Source organism: Larus michahellis, chromosome 2, assembly GCF_964199755.1.
Source record: "Larus michahellis chromosome 2, bLarMic1.1, whole genome shotgun sequence".
NCBI classification, from domain to species: Eukaryota; Metazoa; Chordata; class Aves; order Charadriiformes; family Laridae; genus Larus; species Larus michahellis.
This window is the reverse complement of record NC_133897.1, coordinates 5432662-5445406: the sequence shown is the minus strand read 5'-3', so window position 1 is coordinate 5445406 and position 12745 is coordinate 5432662. Positions and strand designations below refer to the sequence as shown.

General features: G+C 45.9%; 1 protein-coding gene across 1 annotated transcript in view; it reads right to left on the bottom strand.

Moving 5' to 3' along the window:
* CRHR2 (corticotropin releasing hormone receptor 2) overlaps window positions 1-5051 on the bottom strand; it is a 168019-nt gene extending 162968 nt beyond the window's left edge. The window contains exon 1 of the mRNA XM_074573998.1: window positions 4810-5051. Within this exon, the coding sequence (XP_074430099.1) occupies window positions 4810-4875 (66 nt within the window). The 5' untranslated portion in view covers window positions 4876-5051. The remainder of the gene's footprint in view (window positions 1-4809) is intronic.
* Between the last annotated feature and the right edge of the window lie 7694 nt (window positions 5052-12745).

The following is a 12745-nucleotide window of genomic DNA, read 5'->3' as shown; positions in this document are numbered from 1 at the left end:
GAAAGCATGACATGCTATACATCAAAGAGCACTGCAGGAGGCATCTAACAATTATCCCCACACTCACACCAGAAACTGGAAATGAAATTTTCATACATTTGGACATGATTGATGGAATTGAAGCAACAATTCATGTGAAGAATGGGACTTGTTAGCTGACCGATCACAATGACTAGTTTCTATTTGTCTTCTTTTGTAATACAGGCCACGGCAAAATTTATCCAACTCTTCAGAGAAAAAAAATAAAACACATAAAGCTCTTTATCCAACACTCACGACCTCAAATCAAATATAGCTATTTTCAAAGCTATTAAGATTAAAACCAAAAAAAGGATTAACAGTAAAATAAGGTAATTCTGCATAAAGAAATAGTTTGGTAAAGCAAATCGGCAGGAAGATAAGGAGGGAAAGACAATGTTTATGCAGCGCTTTGTACATGTCATTGCACATCTACAGGAGGCAAGGAGCTGACATGTGGCTCGCTGGACAGCTCCAGCTTCACACCTAAGAATGTTTGCGTTTTAAGGGAGAACAGACTACATTTGGGGTGAAATCTAGTGCAGGTTAAAAGAAAGAAGGCCATGTGTGTGATCAAGATTTGATCTATCTACTTCAATTTATAGACACAGAGCAGAAAAGGAAATCCCTGCAAAAACGTCATTTACTGGATAAAATTTTAATCTAAAGTAAATCAGCTTTTCCCCAAAGCCTCCTTCGTGGGTTTCCCCAGAGCCTCCTTTGCAGTCCTGCAAACCTGAAAGTGACATAAACCAAAAAGGATCAAATTCAGCAGGGTGTGTAGCCTGTTTTTACCACCCACATTTCCTCACCTCCCCCCCTCCCCGAAAAATAAAATCTGCAGAACTATTAAAAAAATATAGAAATTTGCAAATGTTTGTTCTAATGTAATATTTTCAAAATACTTGGTTTGCTAATATGTAGGGCAAAATGAAAATAAAAAGAAAACAGAAACACACTTCCTTAAAAATTTTATATTATCCACCACCCTGTTTTTCTCACTGTGGATCTCTCAGATCATCACATCACCAGCAGGATCCCACAGGAATCTCTAACACAAAGAAAGCTGATTGCTGACTTCAAAGCAATGAAGAGTTTGCCTTAGAGGAAAATGCCTCCCTCAGGCACTCATTGAGAGGATCAAGCAATGGGAGTACAGCATACTCCATCTAAGCTAATAAATCAAACAGTGCAAAGGTCTGTTTTAAGTACTTAATCATTTATACTGTTAAATTTTTAGAATGGTTCCTGGCCACATTTTTGCCCCAGGCAATCTAGCGGTATCTCAAACAGTTCCCCGGGAATGACCTGGGAGTTAGGCTGCGCCATGGACCATTCTCAATGGGCAGTTTGCACACTGTCTCCCCCTTTTAGAAGCTAGAAGCTTAATAGTATGGTCAGAAGCCACTCTCTGGCATTTGGCCTGAAGGCTGAAAAGCTGTCCCGGCAATTTTAATGTACTAGTAGGGATATAACCTATGAGACTTAAACTAAACTACGCACCTGCAATGAGACCTCTGCACTGTCTTCCTCCACCAGCTTCAGCAGAGACATGCGAGAAGCAGAGCTGGCACAACCACGCTCTGGTTTTCAATATGAAGGCCACAGAGTTTAGAGGACTTAATCATAATTTCTTCTCTGCTCTTGACAGAAGAATAATATGTAAGCAGATGCCTTATATGAACAAAAGCTAAAGGCTGCTTTCTTTCTAGCTAAGGGCAGCTATGAATATCACTGAAATGTTTCATGGCAAAACTACCAGTTGGCCAACATCAGCTGTTCTTCCCTGCGTACAACTGCCTCCTTCAAACACCCAGTAATTGCCGCAAGATGGCTACAGATTTAAACCCTGCCAAAGTATGACACCAGGAAAGGCTTCTCACAATGAGATGTTTATGCTGCATTAATTCACAGTAGGACTGAATTTTGGCAGTCTCAGACCAGGAATATTATTTAACTTGTCACCACTGGCTGATATACTCAAACTGCTCTGGCTGTTTTAACAGCTTTGGGAGAGCACAAGAATTATAGCAAGCTCTGCTTTTTTTTTTGGATGAATAATCCCCCCTCCTCCAAATTACGTGAACTCAGCAAGGACTCTATATCAAAATGTCAAAAGATTCATTCGCCTTTGTTTTATGGTTTGTTTGTTTGTTTTTCGCATTCAAGTAAACACATTTTCCAGTGTATCATATGTACAGGAACCCTTCAAGAGAACATAAATCTCAGAGCCTGCTGTGCAAGTCTTCACCCTTTCGCTGACCAGCCCTGTGCAATCTGACAGGTCATTTGCACCAGCATTTTCACGCAGCAGATCTAATTCTGTACTAGAAAGTTGCCTCATTTCGTAAGTGTTGCAAACCTGCAGTTCCCATAAAACACAATTGCTCAGCTGCTGTGAAAACTTAAGCTTCCTTAATCGCGTAAGGGCCTGCTCCCACAAGCAGCTATGCCTTTTCTCAAATCCACAAATGTGAATAGAGCCATTGACTTCAAGTCAACTTTCAAGTGTTTTCAAGTTAAACAGGAACTTAAGAGCCTTGGATTTGAGCCAAAGTTTTAAAACATTGCTGTTAAGCTTCTTGGTGCAAGGTTTCGTCCAGCTGTAAAGCAGAGATACAGATTTACCACCAATGTTCACGGGTGAAAACACACCCCCAAAGGACAGTAAAAGCTCTGCTTCAGCTACAACCGGAGCCACAAGAGCTGTTCTATACATGAGGCTGAAGATCATCTTCCAACACATTATTTCCACAAACCGCACAGGCGTACGCACTAGTCTCTATCAGACACAAGTACGCTACATCCAAACAAGCTCCTCTATATAAGCCCACTTGGAATACACTCCAAGAATGCATTTCTCTCAGACTAAACGCATTTTATGGAAACTTGAGGTTTTGGTTCCTAAGCTGCGCTATGTTTTTTTTCTTTATCTTTCTTTCAAGGGAGCTGTTTTGTTTTTAAAGCAGCAACGTAACTACCAAAATTTACAGAAATAATTTAAATGCGAAGTTACAGGGGAACTGAAAAATCATACGTAGATTACATCTAGAGAGGAAACACACGACATTTTTTGATTCATTGGAAAAGAATTAGTCTGGCAGCTCTTGGTACCTGGGTACTTTTGATAAAGTAGTTAAAACTGGCAAGAAGTTCCCCTCTCTAAACATAAACTGAAATGGTTTTATGGACCCAAATAAATCAATATGGGAAAACACAGCCTGGAAGAGAAGAGGGACTAAGAAACAAAGATTAGGAAGGACTGGTTTGGGATTGAAGATGGCAAGTGTGTAGACCCGTGCCACTCTGATCCCATGTGCGCTGGGATCAGACTGGGGAAAAAAGACATTGGTGGACCTGAGAAAATATTCTTTGTCTTCTAAAAAAGTTTCTGCAAAGTTTTAAGATTAAATTGTTGTTTGTCTTTAGAGCCTGTTGCTTTTCCTGACCTGGCTTCCCTCTATCTTTCTTTGTCAATTAGATAGAGAGGAAAAAAACAAGCAAACAAAAAAAGACAGAACACAAGGCAATAGAACAGACTTTCTTTCTATATCTAAAGAAATGTTAAAGATGGGCAAATTACACCACAGTCCAGAAGGATCACTGACACTTTTTTAATGCTGTGGGAACAGCCTTTATGAATTCTGTGCAAGATCAGCGTACCTCTGGCTTAATCTCTCACATTTGTTTTGCAAGTATCAATTACCACACTTAAAACTATCACTTAAAACAAACAAGACACCAGAGAAGTCAGTCTGACTTAGGAGTGCTGCCTGGGAAAGCTGTTTTAAGTCCAGTCTAACACAGGCCACTCTTATCTCCACCTCATCCCAACATCACCCAGTGGGAAGCTTGTGATGAAGAAGGACCATAAGGAAAAGCCTCTCTTACATTTCTCTCAAGAGAAACTCGGAACAAACACTCGGATGGACGTGTGGGCTGAGCCCTGCCCTTGTTTGCTGATCAATCCCTCAGGTGAAAGAGCAACCGATGCTGGGCACATGCTGAGAGGAGAGACACCAGGGCAAAAGGCTGAGGATGACGGGCACCAGCCATGGCCACCCACTGCCCCACTGAAGTAGGCGGTGGCAGGAAAACCCCCTTCCTCTGGGCAGAGCACTGCCACCCTAGTGGGGTCCCTGAGCTGGACTTTTTCTGTCAAGGAAAGGGGATGGGGAGGCGGCTGCTTCACAGAGACGTAGAGACCAAGAAGGGCCATGGTTCAGCGCCAGGGCTCTGAGGGGACCCAGAGGTGAGCGGCCATGGTGTGTTTCAGCGCCTGGAGTCGGGTGGGACCTGTGAGGGAGCAGGTAATGGTGCCCAGACGGCGTCTGTCAGCACCTGGAGACGGGCTGGTCCTGTGAGGGAGCAGAAAAGGGTCCCCAGATGGGGCCTGTCAGTGCCCGGGGACTGGCAGGTCCTGTGAGGGAGCAGGTAACGGCCATCGAGACCGGGTCTGTCAGCGCCCGGGGACAGACGGGTCGTGTGAGGGAGCAGGTAACCGTCCTTGGGACGGATCCCTCAGCACCCGGGATCAGGCGGGACCTGTGAGGGAGCGGGTAACAGTCCCCGGACGGGGTCTGTCAGCGCCCGGGATCGGGCGGGACCCGTGAGGGAGCGAGTAACCGTCGCCGGACAGGGTCTCCCAGAGCCCGGGGGCGGGCGGGACCTGAGGGCCAGGGCACAGCCGCCAGCTCCCTCGCAGACCGAGCAGGTTCCCCACGGTGCCGGGGCGCCCCCCACCCTCCCTCCCTGTCCCCGCGCCACCCCTTCCCCGGCCTCGGCACTTACGGGCAGGAGCAGGAGCGCGGCGGCCGCCGCCGCCGGGAGGCTGCGCTGCGGCGCCCGCCCCGCCATGGGGCCGGCGGGGCTTCGGGGGGGGTCTCCCCGGGGCTGGCGCTGCCCGCTCAGCCGGAGCCTCCGCGCTGCCCCGCCGCTGGCATCTCCCCCCTGCCGGCTGCTGCCCTTGACCCCCTGCCCACCGCCGAGGAGCCGGCCCCAGCGCCGCCGGCGCGTCCCAGGGCAAACCCCCGGGGAGGGAGGGAAGGAGGGAGGGAGGGAGTCGAGCCCGCCCTCCGCACAGGGCGCCTCGGGGATGGAGGCGGCCGGGGGCGTCCCGGGAGAGGGCGACCCTCAAAGCCGCCAGAAGCAAAGTGGGGACCTTCCTCTCTCCCTGCACTGACTGGAAGAGGGATTCCCCCCTCCACCGGGCACTGGGTGCAATAGGGACTTCACTGCCCACGATCCTCCAGAAGGAATGGGGTCACCCCCTCCCCAAGCACTAGGTGCAACAGAGATCCCTTTCCTCAGGCGCTGGGTGCAATGGGGGCGCCTTCCACACAAGCCTCCAGAAATAACGGGGATCCTCCCCCACCCCTCCATATATATTGGGGATTCCACTGTCTTAAAGTTTCAAGGAACAAGAGGAATTCCCCTGCCCAGACGATGGGCAGCCCTTTCCAAAATTAGGCGCAATGCAGACACCCCCTGCCCCCCCGCCCCCGATCCTTCAGGAGCAATAAGAATCCCTTCACCACCAGTTGCATTAGGTGCAATGTTAACACCGTGGCCCATAAACTTTCAGGAGCAACAGGTTTCCCTCACTGCCCAGGCTCAAAGTGCATTGTGGACCCCCCTGCGAGCCTCGAGAAGGAAGTAGGAATCCTCCCTGACACTACGTGCAGTGTGATCCACCCGCCAGTCCTTCAGGGGTAAGAGGACAGCCCCCCAGCCCTAGATGCAATGTTACTAGGTGCAATGAGGACCTCCACCTCCAGGATAATGAGGAGCAAGTCTTCAGGCTGTACCCCAGGGGTGAAAGGGTTCCGGCCTCTTTGTCACCAAATTCATCAGCACACCTTCCCCCAGATCTCCAAGCCTGTGCGGCATCCCCTTTGCTATTCCTGAGGTGCAATGGAAAGCCTTTTCTTCCACAGCACCAAGCCTTGTAAGACTCCCCAACAGCACGTCTCAGCTGGGTATGTACACACTCCTAGCCAGGCAACCCAAAAGCATCCCATGTGGCTGTTTCTGGTGCACTTGGTCTATGAAACAAGACACATTTGTCCTGCACTTCTCATCTATGGATACTTGCCAGACTGGACTCCTATGCAAGCAAAGGCAAAAGAAGGTCACCCCATATCTTCATACCATAAGCACACTGACACGCTTGCCCAAGGGGCTTCTGGCTCTCTGCTCTGTTGCCCTAGGGTGGCTGTTGGTGCTAAGGGAATTGGGGTCTTATAGATTTGGATGCCCAACACTGTTGGGGCCCATAAGTTCCTGGGCCTAACAGAGACTAATTACTCCCTGCCTTCTGTGTCCCACTAGGCCTCTCCATACAATGGATGCGTTTGTGGTATTGTTAGACTGTGGGCATCAGGCCAAGTCCTGGTCTTCCCAGTGCCAGCAATGAGCCTAATAAGATTTTTTTTTTCCCCTCTGCTCCATCCCATCTGCCCAGAGGACAGCCAGCTGTGTTGTGAATCACAGTCAGTACCTGCTCCCAGCTGCAGCTGGGACTGTCCCCAAAAGCCCAGCTGTGTCCTGAGGCACATAAGCCTCAGTCACAGCTCTGGAGCAGGAGCAGTCATGACCTGCTCCTTCCCAGCCCGGCTGCTGGATTTCCACAGGGAGCAGTGTCACACACTGCCTGTCACCTCTGATGGGCAAAGCCTGCCCTACTCACCTGTTGTCAACAGTCTCCTTTCAGGGAGGTGCCTTTTCCTCCCTGAGACACTGCCTTACTACCATCATCTTTGTTTTGTTTTGTTTTTTTAAGTCAAAATCGGTTGGCATAAAGGTCATTGTGTCACATAGGAACAAGTCCCAACAAATTCTCAGTGTTTGCAGAAGCTTAGCAAGCATAACTTAAAAGCAGAAGTACCTGGACATCTTTCTTTGGAGCCTTGCTGAATTATTTTCCTTTGGCTTCTCACCCTCTCTAAGTACCTACAAGGAGGCTTACATCCCAAATCCCATGCAGGAATCCCATTTAATACAGCGTGAATATCATAGCAAGGAGATGGGCACTTATATACACAAGAGGACCTGGAATCCTCCTAACACACCAGCAAAACTTATCACAAAACAACATTATTTTCCTTTTTCCTCTGGTTATTCAACAGTTTGAATGCATTTAAATATTAAGGCTTGCCTAGTTTTTCCTCCCCTGCCAGTTGCACACCAACATTTGTTTCCTTTCATTATTAAAAGAAAACAAAGCCATAACCCACAGTTGCATGCTTCCAATTAATATGAATGCTTTCATGAAAATGCAAAAGAAGGAATAAATCCAGCACAATTTTTTATTGCATTTAAACATCCACCTCCAGGACTGGAAACTCACACGCAACAGGATTACGTGAACTCATGAGAATTGGTACAGGACGCCTGAAGCTGCCTGTGCACAGACATGGGTTGACTGCCTCGAAACCAGAAAGGTTTTCCAGCATGCTGCTCCGTGGCTTTCTCTTATGATTTATCTGTGTTTATTGCACTGTCCAGAACCGGAGCCTCATAATGTTAAAAGCTGTATTGAAACAGAACAAAACAACTCCAAATTGTGACTATCTAAGGATTAAACAAATCATTCCCTCAGCCTTGTTTCCAGGGCTTTTCCCCTCATGGCTGATTGCAGAGTCTGACCATAGCTTTTTGTTGACTGGGTTGCTTTATAAGGTCACTACCCTTCAAGATCCCCTTTAAGGAGGATCTGTGTTCTTTAAGTCCTTTTATAAAACTGGTAGGATCATTCATCATACTGTCTGGCTTTATGGCTGAAATTGGTCAAAGAGTTAAAAAGGAGACAGAGAGAGACGTATACAGACACAAATATACACACACGCTCATGCATGTGGGTATGGCATATGAAACATAGGCCTTGCTCTTTTAGGAAACAGACTAAGGCCCATGAGATCAATACGCAGAGGTGCAGGAATGCAGGAGAAGAACGTGACAATTCTGGTCAGTTGGATGGAGTGAGTCTCCATATGGGATCATGGCATGGATCCAATTGTTCAGTTCTTGCCCAAATGACGTTCAGATATTGCTCGTAACCATGCCCATAGAAGGAGGACTCCCCCTTACTTGTTTGGTGGTGATTTTTTTTCCTTTTTCAAGCTCCTGAAAAGACTTAGACATATCTTCAACTCTAAGCCTGCAAGTATCCCCACTGCTCTCAGTGGTGAAACTGTACAGAAAGCATCCTTGCTGGAGGAAGGGCATCTCCAGGTTTTGGTGTAACATCTAACAGTAAGGTTCTTGCCGTGTCTGGAACCCTGAGGAGTTTCTACAGTAAAACTAAGTAACTCGAGAAACTATTTTAATAATAACCACAAACATCACACAAGGCATAAGTACACAACAGGTGGAATCAGACCAAATCAGGTAGCAACTTTGTCTCTCTGAAATATTGGATGACCTCTCAGAGGGATGAGATGCCTTTTAGTTGGAGTAAAGGGAACTAACAGAAAGTATCAAATACGTCCCTCCAGGTGAGATCCAGAGCCCTCTTCTATGGATGCAGAGTGATGGCAGGGATGACATGATTGGACTGCTCATCATGTCAGGAAGACATGAGTATGTGTTGATCACAGACATATGGCTGGATGCAGAGTGGTACTTGCACTTTTTGCTAGACCTTCAGCAGATCAAAACATCCAAAGAGACTATTCAGTTTCTGACCCTAGTGTCAACCTCTACCTAGGTTCTCTCTATACTCTGCGCAAAATGCAGGTTTAACTCTTATTGTCAGCCATCAAATAATGCAGGCTTTTGGGGAAGGTGGACAGACTGGGTCCCCATTTGGAACCTCAGGTAGGTTTTAGGACTCTTGTGCAGGATCTGAATGAATCCAATTTTAAGTATGTATTGGATGTTTTATTCATCTCCTAAGCTAATGGAGTTAAACTCCTTCCAGAGCTGCTGTGACACCTCAAAACAGCTACAAATCTCTTAAAGTGTTGTACTGCCCTGTCCCCTTTCAACTGCATCAGTTTCAGCTCTGTTTCAAAGAGGCAGGTGAATTGATCTAGGTATGCCAGATCTGAAAAAGGTCAGGCTGGGAAAGGGAATGGGAGGAGTCCCCCCGGCTTCCTGAGGAGTGAGTGAATGCCACGATGACATTTGAAAGCAGAATAATGTCTGTAAGGGAAGAAAGTTAGCTGGAGGGTTCTTATTAATAATGAATGTAATGGTTTCCTGAAATAATGGTGGGTCAGAGTTGGTAATGAGCGCAGCTCAGGATAACAGAAATCACTCTGACAAAGTAAAGGCACAGAGATTCTTTCTCTTCAGTAGCTAGTACTTGCAATTGCACTTGAATGAGGAATGTAAGTACGATAGAGGAGAAAATGGTGATATTTAAAGAAAGTTCCATTGTGTGAAATTGTTCCTAATAGTGAAGTCTCTGGGGTGTAGTATAAACCTTGGGACTGGGGGAAGAGGAGGAAAATGAGGTGAAAGCATCACTCCTTAGGCATAAAATAGATTTTCTGGCTTTGTTTACCGTGGAACTCATGTGGACACTGTATTCTCATGGAATAACACAGGGCTTTTCCTTGTGACAGTACCCCCAGTGTAGTGTTTTGCACATTCTATTGCCAAGGCAATGCAATCAGCTCACCGCTTCCCAAGAGCCCCACAAACCTAAGCTAGCACCAAGCCCATATGGGCCGGACGAATCGTTAAGGTGGCTGCAGGCACTGCCAGATGCTCCTCTTTCCCCAGCCAGCTGGGGGACAGCAAAGCTGCCACATTAGGGGGGATGCTGATCTGGGTGCCTTGCAGTCAGACTTTCAGGTGCCTTGCTACAGCTGACAGGCAGGCTGTGAAGAACAACTGTCAGCCTGGGAACCATTGTTCCGAGGGGATCCTGAACTTCCCTGGCAAAGGAATTTCAGAGACAAATTTCCTGTCCAAGCCAGCAGACATGGAGCCTCCTCTCAGGCCAGGACTATCCTGGAGGGAAAACAAAGGCAATCTCAGCAAGATTTTAAGATCAGGTATCCCACTGTGCGGCAGCAGAATTTAACATTAAATCATCACTGTTACTAGTGCTGTTCTGTCCTTGTCCTGTGGAAGGACATCTCATGCAAAATCTGGGGGTGTTAACTGCAGGGCAACACTTATTCCTTCACCATTCTGTAGGTGAAAAGCTACCTTGGTCAATGCACTCCCAGCTGGTCTGTATCATGTGTGGTGGGAGGGTAACTGGACTCATCAGGAAGAGTCTAAAAAAGATAGTTAGACCAGTATCCACTGCAGAGAGATGATTACAGGGTCAGGACAAATGTGGAGCCATACTGCCGTCATCTAGAGATCTGTGGCACATACTTATTGATACAGCTCTCTTTGTATTTCACGTCTCAAGGTGTCTTCCTCCCATGGTTTCCTTCATTATCCAAGAAATTACTTCTGTGCCTCACTAGAAGGAAAAGCTACTCCTTTATGCATGGGTCATATGAAGGAGAAAGAGGAACTACTGGTTACACAAACGACGACACTGATCCCAATTCAGAGAACCCGTAGTTGAGCTTATGTTGGCCCATCCATCCTTATCTAAGCATTGAAACCTTGATAAACCTGTGCCATGGTTGCAATTACTTCAGTGGGATTTTAAAATATTGTTAAATATATTATCAGGAAATGTTTCCCATTACAAATGGGGGAGGAAGAAAATGTGTCATGAGAGCAACTGCCTAATTTGGCTTCAGAAGTTCAAGCCTCTAAGTAGATACCAATACCCTCTAAGTAGATCTGGCGTTTTGATGGAGTCTCGGTGTGACTTGATTACTTCCAAATAACTTTCAAGTTACTTCTGTGAAGTAAAGCTTGGGTTTTCACATAGCAGAAAGGACTATCTGATTTAGCCTCTCTCTTTCACTTTTTTATCAGAAAAATATTCTGCATTTTGCATTTAGATTGCAGCGTAGACCTATATTTTACCACACTGATGCTGAAAGGGATGTGACACTAGACAATCAAAGGAAGACTGAGACCCACAATTTCTGCATCCAACTTTAATCCACTGATTACACTTAAAACTGACTCATCTTTCTTCTGTTGTTGTGCTTTCTGCAGGATGTAGTTTTCAGGGCTGTTTCCTAAATGTTATGGGTTTTCTTCCCACTTCACAGGCAATGTTTTCAAACAATGCTCACTCTCCAAGGGGTGGGGTTTTTTTTATCTCAGCAATCTCAAAGAAAAATAAAAGCAAAGCTTTAGCAAACCCCCAATCCTTTTAACTTGAAATAATTTTACAGGCCACTGCTAAGGCCTGAATAGGAAGAACTCTTATTACAGTACTTTTGGGAACATAGAGCATACAAATGAGAGGCTTACTGGTTTGGAGAGAGATTCATATAACTCTTATTCCTCTCCTCTCCCATTTCTCCTTTCTCTTTGGATCTTTCTGATTCAATTAATCCATCTGGATTTTTGTTTTCTGCCAAGATATGTGGCTCAAATAACTTGTTCATCTCTAGCTTTCAATGTCACCTTTCATGCTGTAGTAGTTTCCATTCTGAACGGAGGCTCAGACACCAAATCGAGTCCTGCAATTAAAATGGGTTACTAGGGACAGGACTTCTCTCACGGACTGAGAAAAAGAGATGTAGGTGTCTCTGTACTTTAATGCTGAGCTCATATCATAGTCAGTGGAGATCTAGTGAACCCAATGAAACCTAAGAAGTACTTTTCTGTCTAACAGAGATTTCTCTTTGGGGCTCGCTCTCTATGTTCCACTGGCTATATGGAGTAGATCTCCTTTAACTAGAGTGAGGCACCTAGCTCACAAGGAGACCTCGAAATGCAGCGTGTCTTACTATCTGTACTGAATCCCACACTGCATGTCATCTGAACTATGTTTTCACAGTTTGCATGTTCCCAGCCCATCACCAGTCTCAGGGAACCAGGCAAGTTAAGGTGCTTACCCTCTGTTTGCTGTGGATTGAGTGTATACACATGGCAGGTGACTGCAGCCAGAACGCGGTAATTCAATTAGGTCTTCACTGATTTCCCTACTTTTCAATTTTTCATTTCTGACAAGCGTCATTATTGCCTTTGAGAGCTTCCTTGCTGAAGTGCAGTTTCACCAGATGAAGTCTGGAGAGGATCCTTCCCTTGAGCAGGCTGCTCTGAACTCTTTGAGGTCTCACTTATTTTAGTATCTGAGTCGTTAGCAATTTCTGGTCTCAGAACTCCCAAGTCACTTTAGGATTTCCTTGTGGGGGGTTATCACAGCACCACACTCAGCATGTCAGGAATTTCTTTAGAAAAACTTTTTACCGATGCAATGTTTGTTTTATTTTTTGCCATCATCTGACCACACGGCTCATTTTACTTCTTTAGTGAAATATTTGAAAATCATTTCTTTTTTTTTCTGTTTCCCCGAGAACTGTTTGCGACCTCTCTGGGAGCTCACTGCACAGCAAACAAACAAACAGGCAAAAAATGATCATGATATTTCTTCACATAGTTGCCTGACACTGTCAGCTTTAGTGGGGAGAAGCCTCTAAAATTTGACTCAGCAGCTGGCAGGTAAATGAACCAGAAGCAGTTTTACAAATATTTTTTTGTCAGTCACAGCAATAATACTCTAATTTTACACTTCGTAGCCATGTGGATTTCAGTGAAGTAATACTGGAGAACCAGGCTTAGAGAGTGGAAGAATGCATAAAATGGGGATTTTCTACATACGTTTGCCTAGAATTCAGCTGTCAACATA